Source organism: Trichosurus vulpecula, chromosome 1, assembly GCF_011100635.1.
Source record: "Trichosurus vulpecula isolate mTriVul1 chromosome 1, mTriVul1.pri, whole genome shotgun sequence".
Classification (NCBI taxonomy): Eukaryota; Metazoa; Chordata; class Mammalia; order Diprotodontia; family Phalangeridae; genus Trichosurus; species Trichosurus vulpecula.
The window spans coordinates 539,874,464-539,891,987 of NC_050573.1; the positions used below are offsets into that span (position 1 = coordinate 539,874,464).

General features: G+C 35.1%; 1 protein-coding gene across 1 annotated transcript in view; it reads right to left on the minus strand.

Annotated features, from left to right (window-relative positions):
• Nucleotides 1-17,524, minus strand: part of LMTK2 (lemur tyrosine kinase 2) — a 110,349-nt gene that overhangs the window by 55,913 nt on the left and 36,912 nt on the right. The window contains exons 3-4 of the mRNA XM_036741409.1: nucleotides 10,817-10,932; nucleotides 3,568-3,712 (exon numbers count right to left, since the gene is read on the minus strand). Of these exons, the coding sequence (XP_036597304.1) occupies nucleotides 3,568-3,712; nucleotides 10,817-10,932 (261 nt within the window). The remainder of the gene's footprint in view (nucleotides 1-3,567; nucleotides 3,713-10,816; nucleotides 10,933-17,524) is intronic.

The window sequence follows — 17,524 nt, forward strand, 5'->3', positions numbered from 1 at the left end:
GCTTATCTTTATTTCCCTCTAAACTTCCACTTGTTCTCTTCTATGAGTTTTTAAAATAACTTATTTATGCTTGTTTTTTTTCTCTGCATTGTTATAACTAAGACCCCTTCTACCCTCCAATTTGAAATTTGAAATAAATTTCAAAAACCTTCTTCAGTAACAAATTAGCAGAACAAAATGGATCAACATATTGGCCATATCTAAAAATGTCTATTTCATTTTGCATCTCTATTACCTCTCTGTCAAGAGGCAGAAAGCATGCTTTGGGTTTTGTCCTATGGAGTTAGGGCTAGTAATGACAATGACCAGAGTTTTAAGTATACATTCTATAACAAAAACTACGTATTGTTTCAAGTTTTTCCTAATGTAGCAGAATATAAACTTCCCAAGGGCAGAGGATGTTTCCTTTTTGTCTTCACATCTTCAGTACTTAGCATAGTGTTTTATATTTATTAGATGGTTAATGAATATTTGTTGCATTTATTAAAGTACAACAATTAGGTAAATGGGCAGATAATGTTAGGATATTTCATTTCAAATATTATAATTGCCAAACTTCTCAAATAAGTAATCTGAACTACTGCAACCATGTTACTACCAACTCAACCCTTAATCCTCTGCAATTTAGCTTCTGTCACCATAAACTAAACTAAAACTGTATTCTTGAAGGTGACACTGTCATTTTTCATCTCTGTATCCCTAACACCAAGCTCAGGGTCTTGAATACCATAAGGACCTCAAAAATGAGAAAGGTAAGAGCAGTTCTATGCAAAGAACACAAAATAAACACTAGTAAGTTAACACATCCTATAATTTCAAAGCCTCCATTTAAACCTTAGGCATTTGTCTTTGTATTGTTTTGGAACAGACCTGCCTGAGCCTTCACTGTCATAAGAATCTCCCAAAGAGAAAACTCCCTCTACCAATAAAGATCTATACCTTTTTTTCAAATCGTATTCTTACTGACCTGCCCAGGGCACTGATAGGTCAAGTAATTTGCCTACAGTCACAAAGCCAATGCGTATCAGAGGTGAGACTTCAACCCAGCTGACTATCTATTCACTACATCATGATGCCTTTCTTGAATTTTAATAGAAAAAAAAATCTAACACCTAAAAGAGATTTAGCTAGCAAGCACAGTGGTTTGCTAAATAGTTTTTGACATATAGAGAAACTTTTTACAGTAATATTTAGCTAAACACACACACACACACACACACACACACACACACACACACACACACACACGTGTATTTGGGGGGATGGGGGGAGGTAACTGGGACTTGCCCAGGATCACACAACTACTAAGTGTTTGAGTCCAAATTTGAACTCAAGTCCTCCTGACTCCAAGGCCCATTGCGCTACCTAGCTGCCCTTAAACACAGATTTGATGTAGCTCTCCGACTTTATGCATTAGCTCTTTTAACACCAACTTAATTTAATAGCTGAGTTATATTTCTGGCTCCACCAATGCAAAGGGATTTGTACATCAAAATGCCATTCATTATACATTTAATACAAATGCCTGGGTACTGTAACACATTCGAGATAGTAAACTTACACAATCACAAAAGGAGATTGATTTTTTGTTTCTATTTGTTACATCAATTTACACTCAAGGGGTTGCTGAGACCTAAGGAGTAGAAGGTGCAATGCGATATGCTCTTCTACCCATACAATCACTCAGTTCTTATAGCTATTTATAACATACAGTAAAGCTGTAGGATCCAACCAAATAGATCCCCAAATGTTTACTGTGAGATGTCAACCTTACTGACAAATCTATGCACTTCCTATGGGGCACTGAAGTGCAATACCAATTCAACAAATTCAATGAATATTTATTAATTAATTATCTACTATACACAGCATCACGGTAGGTGCTAGAGAAACAAAGGCCAAAAAACCAATAGTGAGAGAGTATCTAACTTCCTGGCAGCAGAGGCAAAAGTCAACGTGATAACATGTTAACTATAAGATGTTAATTATTTTTTAACTGTTACAAGTAAAAACAACGCCGAGATTTTCCAAGACAAAAAGATGTCTGGGTTTTGTTTTTAAACATAGTAATAGAATATCTGACCTATGTGATTCCCAGGGAAAGGGATACTGAGACTCTTATTGAAGGGATGTGGTTTCTGGGCTGGTGATGTAAGGTGACAGAAGGAAGAATTAAGGACAGAATGAAGGCTGCATTGATCCAGAGAGAAGAGAACCCAAGATACAATGTACAACAATTCAGCTCTAAGAAATTCAGTAAGGGACTGAGTGCCTATAATTACAAGAAAGGTTGATCAAAAATTTTCTAGGGGTAGAACCTAGAACCTACCAAATACCGGCTGCATTGACAGGTCAGAAGACTAGGAGAAGAGTCCTGACCTAAAACTAAAGAAGTAGGACCCACCCCCCTTCCCAAAAAAAGAGCTAACTTTTTAGAAGATTAAAAGGAAGAGGGCACCTTAGGCCTGGGAGCTAGAAGTAATATGGGCTACTAAGAATTAGAGGGTAGAAGCACTAAACTCACAAGGGTCTAGGATCTGAACTTTCTAGGTAACTCTCCAGGTGCTTTCCATCAGCAACTCTGCTTGGTTTGAACTCCAGGAAATATTATGTCCCTGTACCGCATACCCTTGGTGCCCATCCCCACTCTGACTTTACAACATCCTTTTGTGTGCTGTCACCCTCCGTTAGACCAGAAGCTCCTTGAGGGTAGGGGCTGTCTTTCTTTTTTTGTATTTGTATCCCCAGTGCTAACAGTGCCTGGCATGTATAGTAGACATTTAATAAATGTTTACTAAATTGAATTTATTGAATTGAATAGTGACTCCAAAAAGTCTGGGGTTAGGTGATGGAATTGAGTTTATGAGCTAGAAAGGAAAATGTTTTATGCTTTAATGTGTTCAAGTGGTTAATATGTAACTGTATTTGTAATTTATTCTACTGTCCATGTTTTTATATCACGACACAGAAAGGATTAGCCATATACTTTAACTATTCATGCTAACAGAAAAAGGGGGGGAGGGCAGATCTCCATTTTGTGGAGGGGCCTAGGTCAGTCAGCCACATTCATTCTTAGCTCTGCTCCTGACTTCTCAACTTCAAAACCATGCCCTCCACTGGACACCTTCATTCCCACACCCAACTTTTAGTTTTCTTTTTTGTACTATCTTCCTTCACTAGAATGTAAGCTTCTCAAGGGCAAGTGGTATTTTTCCTGCAGCCCACTCCCCCTGAAAGTAACCCCAGCATTTAGCACGGTGTCTGGAACATAGTAAGAGCTCCTTAAGTGAGCTTCTTTCCTTCTATGAATGGAAGTCATACTCTCCTAAAAAAAAAAAAAAGTTCTCCCCTTTGATCCTGCAATAGTGGCAGCAGGAAGATTAAGCAAAGAATAGTCTTTGGGAGGTAGAAAAGATAAAAAGAATAGAGATTATAAAATAAGTATCACCTCCGATTTTCATTGATTAGTAGGGCTTCCACTAATGATAAAAGTTTTCTTGTTCTTTAGATTTCATTCACAATGAGTGAATCCTGACATCAGGACAACAATTTAACCATTTATATTACCTGAAGAAGGATGAAACTGGGATGGAACTGGTAAAGAAATATTTGGAACTGAAAGTGTAAAAACTTCTGCAGGAGACTGAACAGAGGGTGTATCTTCTGCTGGTGGCGTAAAATCTATTTCATCATCAAAATTATCTTCAAACTCCTAAAAAAAATTGGGACAGAAGAGAATAAACATATCAATTATGTTGATTTATTAATAAGAAATATTTCAACTATTCACAGCTAAAAATGGACAGAATGACAGCATGGCAAAGTGAACAGAGAGGTCCCATCTTGGAGGCTAAAAGAAGTTCTGGCTCTGACCTATGTTAGCTGTGTAACTAAGAGCAAGTCACTTATCCTTTTAGTACATAAGACAACTCTAAAAGAGTGAGATATAAAGGAGTTGCTAATTTGTTCTAGTGGAGAGAATTTGCATCCTGAGAGTTCCCTGAACTAATAGATTCACTTAAGAAAAAAAGAAAACACTTATGACTAAATTACACTGTCAGAAAATTATAAATTCTATCATAACTTGGATTTCCTTTATATAAAACTCTTATTTAACCATATGTTGCAGAGGACTTCAGATTTCTCTTCCTACTGTGAAGTTCTATGAAGCAAATGCCAACCAAACAAATAGAAGACTATGCTTGGGTACTGATATGGTCCCTCAGCTAATCTGTCAGAGGCAGGAATTGGATACAGACCTTCTTAACTTAAAGAAGAACTCTTTTACCACTATAACCACTATATCATCCTGCCTTCATGCATACAAAAAGATTTATATCTAAAAGTTACTTAGATTTCCAAAATATTTATGACTTTAAAAATATCCCATCAGTCAAGTCATTTATATGAAGCTAACTATAAAATGAGAAATTATTTTTCAAAGAATATTTTCACAGATCCCAATAAAGCAAGTCAAATCAGATTCCTCAGAGTGATTTTAATTTTCTCTCCATTTCCAGTTGTTGATTTTTGTGAAAATAAATACAGAAGATATTTTGAAAAGCAGTTTCTATAGAAAAAGAAATAAACTAGTTATAAAATCTTTGATCTGTAGAAAATGACAAGACTTGAACCACAATGACTAGTATAAAATGATTCTGTGTAATCTGAATTTAATTAAAACTGGCAAAAGCTGGAATTACCTGAAGATGGCATCTCTAAAATTCAGGAAACAATGAATAAGGATGTGAAGTGATTGATCAAGCTCAACATGACAAAATTCCTATCTTCATTCAATAAGCACTACTGCATCATAATTTGGAGGCTAGTTTAAAGCATTTAATAGCTTAAATAATGGATAGTCATGTATATTGTTACCTAGCCTCTTAGAGAATATCCTATTTTATTGACATAATCTACCCTGCCATGCGACACCATCCAAATGGTCCGTGGTTCCCCCATGTATCTATCTTATAAAGCCACAGTGCTTAAGTGAGCCAAAGAATTAATTAATGGAAAATTAAGTCTGTATGATAAGAAAAATCATAAAATATATTTCTTAGAAATTACATAGCTATATTCTCACATACGCAAAAGCTTTAATGGATGCTGACACTATTTACATCTACAAGGTGGACAGAGCAAATGAACTATAGCAACTTCAATATGTGTGTGGGAACATCTGAATAAGAATGGTTTGCTCAATTTCCCCTCCGGGAAGCTATAAAGGTTCTTTCATTAAAATGATTATGTTGCCTAGTTTACCACCTCTCACAATTACAGATGCCACAAAAAACAGGGTCAGTGGAAGTCACTGAACACAAGGTGTGGCGGGAAAAATGAGCGTGTTTCACAGGTTTAGGGTGCTAATATTATGTATATAATTGGAACAGGAGTCAGAAAATTTAAGTTCTGGTCCCAGCTCTATCACTTATTAGTTTTGTGACCTTCATCCTTCTTTCTTCATTTGAAAAATGAGGAGACTGACAAGGTGATTTCTTTTTTCAAAACAGATTTTTATATCACCTACATTTCCTTCTGTGTGCTTTCTTCCTCACTCTTCCCAGAGAGCCATCTGCTATAACAAAAGTTTTTTTCTTAAAAAAGAAAGAAAAAGAAATACAGCAAAACCAACCAAAACATTGAAAAAAACCTGGTAGGCATTAGATGCAATGTCCCATACTCCTACACCTCTGGCTCTGCAAAGGTATCTTCTCATATCTCTTCTTCGGGGTCAAGTAAATTTATAATTTTCCAACATTTGGTTTTAATTGTTTTTCACTAGTTGTTTTCTAATGCCCTTTCCAGGTCTAAAATAGCTAAAATTCCTATGTCCTATATTTGTCCTAAAGAGTTCAGTGAACTATAGACTGGAACATCATTAGAATCAGAGAAATTTTAAAAAGATGGCCACTTCATTTTTACAGATGAATAAACAAAGTAAGACAGATTAAGCAATTTTCCCAATGTTATAAAATTTGTTAGAACTGGGATGGTAACTGGGGTGTCCTGAATCCCATATTGAATCCTATTTCCATTACACAATGCTGCCACACCTTAAACTAATATTAATGTAACTGACACAAACTCAGGAGTTGAAGACCAGCCAACAGTGATCTTAGACTTGAAAAAAATAAAAAACCATGACGTTACTTATACTATCTATCTTTAGAATAAGTTCTATATGCCTAACTCTAAATTCCATAGGAAAAAGGCTGTTCCTGACAGGGCTCAGTTAATCCCACACACATAAAACTTACTGCATTTCTATTTACAAGACTCCTTACATACTAATCTCAATGAGATATGAACTGTCAGGAAAAAAGGATACCAAACAAAAACTGAGGCAAGTCTAACTCTTCCCATACCCCAACTCCCCTATTCTGCGATTAAGAAAAGACCAAATAGACAAGCAGAACACCCATCTTGCTAGCGATTCAAAAGGGTTGGTGCAACATAAGAAAGAAAAGATAATAATAAAACCTAACATTTCTATAGCATGTCCTACACGCCAGGCACTGTGTTAAGGCTTTATAAATGTTAGCTCATTTGATCTTGACAACTGTGGGAAGTAGGTGTTGTTAGTACCCCTATTTTATAGATGAGGAAACTAAGGCCAAGAAAGCTGAAATGAAGACAATATTGGAGTACTGACCACAGTTAAAGGTCAGAATTTAGCTATGTCTCCAAATGACCAGGTTTATAACTAATAATAAGATTATTTTCTTAGAAATTATTCACTGTTTTCCAAGTGAGGGTTAATGAAGTCAAGAAGTATTTACAAAGCACTTAATATATATGCGAGGCACTGTGCTGTTATGATAATAGAGCGAATATGAAATTTTAAAATAGAAAATTAACCAACAAACCCAAAGTAAGCACAAAAGAGAAAAATCTTAAAAATTTGAGAATAGATAAATTAGAAATCAAATAGATACTAGAACTGATTTGACAAAGCTAAAATCTGAGTCTTTGAAAAAGACTAACAAAATTAATAAACCTTTAGCCACCTTAAGAGGGAGGAAAAGCAAATTATCAAAATAAGAGAATAAGATAAAATCACAACAAACCCAGAAAAAAAATTATCAGAATCTACTATATGCACAACTATATGCCAACAAATTCAAAAGAAGGAGGTTAAAAAAAAGAACAAAAAACCCCACTTAAATTACAGAACAATAGAGATCTCAATTAAATTTCAGAAAGGGAAATTGAAGTAGCTGTAAAACCATCTACTAAAGGAAAAAAACAAAACAAAACTTGGTCCAGATGTATTTATAGAAGAGTTCCCTCAAACTTTTGGGAGAACAATTAACATGTATACACAAAAAATATTCTCAAAATTCATGAAGGAAAATATCCAACCAAATTCCTTTCATGAGACATATACAGTTCAAAAACCTAAACTACGGGATGTATAGCATTATGGACCATATTATTAATGAATACTGATTCAAAATTTTTAAATAAATCTTGGCCAAAAAAATCATGATATATTTTTAAAAATCATTCAATATGATCAAGTTGAATTTATACTAGAGATGCAAGGATAATTCAATGTAAGGCAAACGTTAACATAATTAATATTAATAAAAACAAAACATACCAAACCACATGATTATATTCACTAGATGGCCAAAAGGCCTTTGACAAAGCACAACACTCATTTTTGCTAAAAATCCTCCAAAGTATAGACACAGAAGCATATACATTTTTAACAGGATAAAAAGTATCTATCTAAAATCAAAAACTAGCATTATATGCAAATGTGAGAAAACCAGTTTTTCCAGTATATCCAAGAATAAAGGAAAGATGCTCCCTTTCCCCACTGTTATCTGACACATTTCTAGAAAAGGTAGTAATGGCAATAAGACAAGAGAAAGAAATTAAAGGCATAAAGATAGGCAAAATGGAGATGAAATCATGCTTATCTGCTGATGGCATGATGGTTTATTTACACAATCTTAGGGGAACCAGGAAAGAAACTGACAATAGCTTCATTAAAGTAGTAGTTTATATAATAAACCCACAAAATCAATAGTACTGCTCCATGCAAAATAGCTACAAAATGCACAAGCTATCAGGGAGTCAACCTATCAAAGCACACTCAATGCAACTATATAGTTACAATTACAAAATGCTCTTTACAGAAATAAACCATTTAAAGGGATGGTCTATGTCCACAGGTGTGTGATGCTAATATAATAAAAAAAATATTACTGAAATTAACTTAACAGATTTAGTGCCATACCAAACTTCCAACAGAATACAGAGCTCGATAATAACAAAAATCACTGGAACCACAAAAGATCAAGACTATCAAGTGAACAATGAAAAAAATTAGGAATGAAAAAGGAATACTGAAAACTATGTTAGGAAGTAGCCATCATCAGCACTATTTAGTATTAGTTTAAAAATAGCCAAGAAAATAAATGGACAGACTAGACAAAGAATCAGAAATAACTGAATCCAATAACCCAGTATTTGATAAACCCAGAGATGAGAACTGCAAGGAAAACAGTCTAGATCAATGTCATACACTATATAATACACAAACTCAAAATGGGTAATGACCTAAATTATTCAAGACCTAACCAAGAAAAAAATCAGATGAGAACCAGATCAGGTACCTTTCACAGCTAAGGCTAGGAAATGAATTCTTAATAAGCGAAAGATAAAATTACAAAAGGTAAAATTAATAATGCTGATTACATGAAATTTAAAAGTTTTTGCAAGAACAAAATAAATGCAACTAGAATACGAAGGGAAGTAATCAACTATTCACATTAGAAGAAAAGGATATGAACAAATAGTTCTCAAAAGAATTGTAAACTATTAACAACCCTGTAAAAACACTACATATTGCAAATAATAAGAGAAATGAAAATCAAAACTCTGAGGTATCATTTCACACTTAGAAAACTGTCAAAGATAAACAGAAGACAAGAATAGTCAATATAAGAGGAGTTGTGGAAAGATGGGCATACTAACATATTATTGGTAGAGTTGTGAATTGATCCAACCATTCTAGAAAACAATTTTGAATTATCCAAAGGAGGTAAATGACACAAAGTCCTTATATAAACCAAAAAGTTCAGCAAAGAACTGAAAACAAAATGGCTAAACAAGATTTGGCATATGAAAGTAATGGAATATTTCTACAATAGAAGATAGGATGAATAAAGATAAATAAAAGTTATAAAATAAAATGATGCAAAGTATAGTAAGTAGAACTAGGAATAAAATATACATAACAACAACATAAATGGAAAAAACAACAAAACAGTTGACAATATTTTGAAATTATAATGGCCAAGTGTGGCCCTAAACAAGAGATAATGCCAGAATTTTTTGATATGTTGATGAGTTTTGCTGAATTGTTTTTCCCCCTTTTTTCCCTTCTTGGTTATGAGGGACAGCTCTCTGGGATCAGAAGGTGAGTAGAACACACTGTGAAATGCAGGTTATACAAAAGCAAGATGTTAATAAAAATTTCCCTAAAAATACTGACTAAATTAACAAAAGTGACAATTAGAACAAAACAGAATTTTTAAAAGACAAATAAAATTATCACTGTTAGTGGTTCTTTTCCCCCTTCATTATGACTGTTTTACTCCACTAGCATTTCTGAGTATCTTTCCCACCAGTAACTCTTGTAACAACAAAAAGAGTCTTACCAAAATAAACCGGCAAAATGAAGACATTGTAAGAGCATGTATAACACTTCACTACCTAGGTGGTCACCCTACCTCTGTGCTTCCAGGGGAGAAGCATGTTTAGTATGATTCTTTTCCTAGAGCCTTGCTCTCCCTCTACTTTGTATGGATTGAATCCCAGTGATAGACAGTTGGTAATTTTCTTGTGCCACTAGATTGGAGCAAAGTAGCAGCTGCAGAGAAGTTCATATAAATGAGAAAAGTCCATTCAATAGACACAGATGGTTTTGATAACAAGGCTGCTTTTATACATCAAAGCCAAGAAAATACTTGCTTATAAAGATTTTATAGTATTCAAACCTTCTGTGGCAGTACTAATATATGGTTAGCTATTATTATTGTTAATATATGGATATTAGCCACAAGTAACACTGAATTAGGGGAAGTTTTCCACATGATAAATAAGCATAAAATAACCAATAAAATCCAGGGAATGATCATTGAAAATATTTCCTTTTTAAAAAGCAAAGCTTTATAGCTAAGGTTCTCAGCCAGTTTCTTTACCTTTCTGGGCCTGAATTTCCTCATCTGTAAAATGAACTGTTTGGATTATATGATTTTTAATGACCCTATGATCTTCCAAGAGATCTCAAAGCTTAAGTCAATTGCTAATACTGTATTCCACTCTCAGTAGTATTCCTCTCCAATAATATTTAGGTATTTTCCTGGAAACTCCTATCTTTAGGGAGATCAAGGCTTCTGGAAATCATTTAAAGTTAGACATAGAAATTATCTAGCCCAACCTGTAGCTAAAGGATGAAATGTCCTCTAAAAATATCCCCAAATGATCATCTAGTCTGAAATGAAAAATAGCTCAATTTCAGAAAAAGTTTGCAAACATCTGTTCCATAGCAATCTTAACTAAGTAACACAAATTTACTAGTTCAATAAAAGTTTTATGGGCTTTTTTTCCTTTGTTTTAAAAGGAATGTGTCCTCCCCCACAAGAAATGAATTAATGAACATGGTTTCCTACTTGCATGGCAAAAATTTGGATTCACTGTAGTGAATACTGTCAAAAATGCTACATATATTTAATGCTGTTATATGAGAGTTACTTCCAGAGGACCATTTAAAATGTTTCTATTTTTTAATGCTCACCTTAAAGTCTATTTCTCGATCTTTACAGCAGGATACACAGTTCACAATCAGCACTACCAATGTCAGTAAACTGCATACAGATAGAACCACAAAAAGTAAGGACACTTCTGCAGCAGCTGTTTCCCCTAAAAAGAAAGAGGCAAGGACTCTTAAAAACAAATGCATTCAAAATTCAACTTTAATCACTGAATCAACATACATGTTCCCCCCACAGGCATAAATTGGATTAAATATTAAATAAATCCTATTTAAATGCTTAGAATGAAGATATGGCCAGCTTATGAATCTCATTTACACCTGTCTTTGAGCAATAAATGGGTTATTTGAATGATAATTTGTTAAGTCTGACTGAACATATTTGGGGTTAGGAAATACTATTTTCTCTAAATAAAGAGTTTTTCCTTATTACTCTAATACCATTCGCTAACAGTGCAGCTAATATATCTATGGTGAAATCACAGTAGATTTAAAAAAAACTATATTGTGAGTTATGTTCCATCCAAGTTGTGATGAGGTAAATTTTGTTGTAAATTTAGTTCATTCAATTAAGACCAGAGTATGTCTACAACAAACAAAAAGCACTAAATTCCCATCAATAACAATGCCATGCATGAACTTGAGTAAATCATTCCTCCCCTCTAGGTCTGTTTTCTCTGCTGTAAAAGGAAGAGAATTTAAATGTAAAAATATTTGTGGCAGGAAAGTGGGTGTCCTTCAACTGGAGAATAGCTGAACAAATTGTGCTGTATAATATATGGAATATCAATGCACCATGAGAAATGACAAGAAGAAATCAAGAGAAACTGAGGAAGACATGAACTAAAACAGAGTAAATAGAACCAGAACATAATGACCACAATAACGTAAAAGAAAACAACACTAAAAGACTTCAGAATTTTGGTTAGTCTAGTGACCAACTGTGAATTCAGAGGGTAGAGGGTGGAGCATGTCTCTTGACTCTTGGCAAAGGTGTGATGAACAAACCACAGGAAGATGAATGAGGCATTCATTTTAAAACATGCTCAATGTGCTATTTTGCCTAAGTATATTTCTCTACTAGAGAGAGCTCATTGGGAGGTGGGGAGTTACTGAGGAGTGACAGAAAAGTTAAAAAAAGTGTGAATGACAATTCAAAATAATATAAAGAGGCTGGACTAGATGATCTCTATAGCGCTTCCCAGTGCTAACACTACAATTCTTGTAAGAACACAACCTATCAGTGGACAGTAATGAAGTAACACGCATTCAAATGAAAAAATTCTCACAAAACTATTTTGGCTAATACCAGAACTTAAATCTGTGTTATAAAATATGTATTGGAAATTCTATGTTAATTGATAAACATCAAAAGATATTAGAATACATTCTTCTTGGCAGTACTGTTAAGTACTTACCAATGTAAGACAAATGAAAAATCAATATATTTAGACTTTTAAGGAGATTCCAAGGGCAGCTAGCTAGGTGGTGCAGTAAATAGAGCACAGGCCCTGGAGTCAGGAGGACCTGAGTTCAAATTCGGCCTCAAACACTTAACATTTCTAGCTATGTGATCTTGGGCAAGTCACTTAACCCCAATTGCCTTTCCTACCCCACCCCTGTTTAAAAAAAAAGAGATTCTAGAATTACTCTCAATACCTCATTCTATTATCTTGATTTTAACCCTAAGAAAGGACTTTCCATATCTGATTTTGGTTAATGCTATCCTTCAAACTCTCTTCTTTTCCTAATTCATTCTATGCATATCTGTCAAACTGTTATTCCTGAAACACAGATCTGACAATGGGGTGATATTCTACCTCAACCTTGATCAACTCAAAAATCTGCATGGCTCTCTACTGTTTTAGGATAAAATTCAAAATCCTCAGTCTGGAATTTAAAGTCTACCACATCCTGACTCCAGACTACCTTTCCAATTTTATTTCACATTACTTCCCTTCATGCATTCTCTACTCTAAGCAAACCGGCCTGCTAGCTGTTCCCCATCCACCTCTTTGTCTCTGCATATGGAGGTCGTCCCAAGGCTGGAATGCACTCTTTTCCTCACCTCTCGATCACAAAATACCTAGCTTCCTTCAAAGCACAAATCTGGTGCCATCTCCTATACAAGACCTTTTCTAATGTCACCCCCTTAAGTACTCGATCTTAATCTGTAAAATTTTGTATATAGCTTGTATTTACTACTTGTGTATTTCCAGAACGTAAGCTCCTTGAGAAAAGGGATTGTTTTCTTTTCATTTATGTAGCTCCAGCACCTACCACAGTGTCCTGCAAATACTCAATACTTAAATGGTTTTAAAATGTCATTAGGAAGCCCCCCTCTAAAGACCACAACCTATCCATATCTGCCTGTCCTATATGACTTGTCCATGTCTTCCTGTAAGTTCATTGAAGGGGTCCATCCAACATGATGGAGGCCTTCCTGTTTTCTCTCAATATCAGGAGGTATTGGTGCACTGTGATCACACAGTTGTGTTCCTGGACCTCTGCAACATGACTATTAGCATATCTCTTCTAATCATATATTTTCTTGAAGACATCTTTTACTCTGCTTCTTCTGTGATGTTCCTTACTAACACATAAAGCAAGTTCACAAACAGGTGACCCTCCACTGCCCTCTGTGTGATGTTCATTTTTAGTTCATCAGAAACCATTATATTCTATGTTTCACTGCCATATAGCAAGACTGGCAGAATGATGCTATTTTAAAATGGCCTAGGATTCTATGGGAAGCCTGGAGTCATTAAAGGAACAATTCTAGGTGATCCTTTAGAAGATCTGTATTCAAAACCTGCCTTATTACTAGCTGTGTGACCTGGGTCCAGTCACTTAACTTCACTAACCTCTGTTTTTTCATCTGTTAAATAAGAGTAACACAGCACCTACCTCACATATGAGGTAAGGTGACGGTCAAGTGAAATGATATATGTAAAGTGCTTTGGAAACCTTAAAATGCTACATAAATTCTAACTATTATTATACACAATTTCTCAAAGGCAATTCAGCCTACTCTCCTGTTCAACTTTGGACTCAACTCATTCATTTGTGCTGTGTATCTCCAATAGATGACACTGGATTAGATCTGTAAGCTGTCCATACAAATGGATGTCGTAACCTAGGCAGCAGACACTCTTCGTTTATTTGGTCTTTCCTGAGTGGATGGTCAGACCAAACTCTCGAATGGTTATAAATCTCTTCCAAGAAGCTCTGGGACCTTCTCAGCACTGATGATATTTAAAGAACAATGTCATCCTCTTCAACCTGGGCTGGATTTCCCTCATCAGACACATTTCTGGTGAGTACACATCTCGTTGTTTTATGCATTACCTGAATAGAGTGATTTCTGTTCTCTCTTTCAAGTAATCTTACATGATTCGATATACAGATGACACTTTCTGGAAAAGAGCCTATAAAGCAGAGTTTTGTTACACTGAATGAAATACTTTTTCATAAGCAACAATAAGCACAATGGGATTTTATATTCCCTACATCTTTCAGTCAAGCTTGAAATGACAAAGATACTGTCCATTGTTTAATACTGCTTGTGAAGGCCTGATATCACATACTAACGTACTCTTTGAAGATGCCCTTAATTCATGTACAGATGACTCTCAGAAAGCTTTCGTACAGAAGGGAGAATAGGTGTACAGGCTGATAGTTATCAATGCTTTTTCTCAGGTGCCTTTGCAGGACGATCATGTGGGATGATAAGGCCCAAGATGCTGTCCATGTCTTTATTATCTACCTCACCTTCACATACCCTGCCTATCAATTCTTCAATGCTCAAACAGTTGTGGTGATTCTGGCATGCCTCCCTCTCCTCTATATAGATCCAAGCCAGATCCTTTCCTGTCTGTGTTCTATTTAGTGCTATTTGTACCTCCCCTACAAGTACATCTGGAACTGTGATGATCTATGTATTTCCATTCCACTGTCCTTGACGGTAAAAAGTTAACAGTTTTGTAACTGTCATCTTTGCAGATTTTTCCATTCTCCTTTACTTTGTCATTCTTCCATTTTCATCTCTGAATACTCTTAGGACAACTTTGCTTAGTTGGAATTGGTTTTACTGCTTCTGCTTTATGAGGTGATACTGTTTATAATTTGTTATATTCCCTCTCTTCCTAACATTTTACAAAGAAGTTTACATTTCAAAGTAGCGCTGCCTTTTTGAATGTCCTGTATCTCTGGTCATATGCAAAATGTTTGCTGACTAAGGTACTTTCTGGTTTCTTTTGGCTTTCTTATTGTGGTACTAGGCTTATGTTATTATTTATTCCTGCTTTTTTTTTCCTGCTTTTTTTTTAAACCAATTTTCATTCTGATCTTTGTTTTAGCAAGTTGGTAATCTAATGGTACACAAGTAATTGATTCAGGTTTGACTCCCACATCAATAAGAAATCTTTTCTTATTTGTTAAAATATAATCAATTTTGCATTTTTTGTGATGTTACTCAGTGTGAACTATGTCTAGTGCCTACCAATTATTTTCTCATCCTAGTGTGAAGTTTCTGCATAGTCTGTGAGTCTTCTCCCTGAGAGCCATGTTTTCTAAAATACTTCTCAGAATCCTAACCTTTTTTTTCACCCTTGCAAACAAGTCCTTAGGCATCAGAAGTATGTTTATTTAATACAGAAAATATTACTGAGTTCTTGGTAGAACTTTGTTATTCTTCACCCTCAGCAACTTTTTGGTGCATAAGCTGCAATTATTTACATGTTGTTCCTTTTGTAAATATAAACTAATGCTACCAACTCCTTTCTGTTTCTCCAAGAGTGTGTATGCCATATTTTTGATTAGCTAGAACTTTCTTCTATTCTTTTTTATACCAAAAATGCCAAGATTTTTTTTCTTTTGTCTTTATTTCTTTAATATTTTTTAGTTTTCAACATTGATTTCCACAAGATTTGAGTTACAAATTTTCTCCGCATTTCTACCCTCCCCCACTCCAAGATGGCATATATTCTGATTGCCCCTTTCCCGTCTGTCGTCCTTTCTGTCACCCCACTCCCAGGCCCTTGTCCCCTTGCCCTTTACTCTCTTGTAGGGCAAGATGGATTTCTATACCCCATTGCTTGCGTATCTTATTTTCCAGTTGCATGTGAAAAACAACTGTTTTTTTGAGCATTTGTTTTTAGAACTTTTGAGTTCCAATTTTTCTCCCTTCTTCCCTCCCCACCCACCCTCCTTGAGAAGGCAAGCAATTCAACATAGGCCACACATGTATCATTATGCAAAACACTTCCCTAACAGTCATGTTGTGAAAGACTAACTATATTTCTCTCCATCCTATCCTGTCCCCCTTTATTCAATCTTTTCCCCTTGACCCTGTCCCTTTTCAAAAGTGTTTTGCTTTTGATTGCCTCCTCCCCCACCCTGCCCTCTCTTCTATCATCTCCTCTCTCTTATCCCCTTCCCCCCTACTTTCCTGTAGAGTAAGATACCCAATTGAGTATGTATGTTATTCCCTCCTTAAGTCATGTCTGATGAGAGCAAGATTCACTCATTCCCTTTCACCTGCCCCCTCTTCCCTTCCAACAGTACTGCTTTTTCTTCCCACTTTTATGTGAGATCATTTACCCCCATTCTGTCTCTCCCTTTCTCCTTCTCCCAATGTTTCTCTCTCACCCCTTAATTGTATTTATTTACTTATTTTTAGATATCATCTCTTCATATTCAAGTCAACCTGTGCCCTTTATCTATCTATCTATCTATCTATCTATCTATCTATCTATCTATCTATCTATCTATGTATATTCCCTTCAACTACTCTAATACTTAGAAAGGTTTCATGAGTTACAAATATCATCTTTCCACATAGGAATATAAATAAAATAGTTCAATTTTAGTAAGTCCCTTATGATTTCTCTTTCCTGTTTACCTTTTCATGCTTCTCTTGATTCTTGTATTTGAAAGTCAAATTTTCTATTCACCTCTGGTCTTTTCTTCGAAAATGCTTGAAAGTACTCTATTTTATTGAAAATCTGTATTTTGTCCTGGAGTATTATACTCAATTTTGCTGGGTAGATGATTCTTGGTCTAGATCTTGTGTTATCTCCATTGTGTTTCCACAATACTCGAATTGTTTCTTTCCCGCTGCTTGCATTATCTTCTTCTTGATCTGGGAGCTCTGGAATTTGGTGACAATATTCCTAGGAGTTTTCTTTTTGGGATCTTTTTCAAGAGGTGATCAGTTGAGTCTTTCAATTTCTACTTTACCCTCTGGTTCTAGAATATCAGGGCAGTTTTCCTTGATAATTTCTTGAAAGATGATATCTAGGCTCTTTTTTTGATCATGACTTTCAGGTAGCCCAATAATTTTTAAATTATCTTTCCTGGATCTATTCTCCAGGTCAGCAGTTTTTCCAATGAGATATTTCACATTGTCTTCCATTTTTTCATTCCTTTGGTTCTGTTTTATAATATCTTGATTTCTCATAAAGTCACTAGCTTCCAGTTGCTCCAATCTAATTTTTAAGGTGGCACTTTCTTCAGTGGTCTTTTGGACCTCCTTATCCATTTGGATAATTCTGCCTTTCAAGGCATTCTTCTCCTCATTGGCTTTTTGGAGCACTTTTGCCATTTGATTTAGTCTATTTTTTAAAGTGTTATTTTCTTCAGTATTTTTTTGTGTCTCCTTTAACAAGTCATTGACTTATTTTTCATGGTTTTCTTGCATCACTCTCATTTCTCTTCCCAATTTTTCCTCTA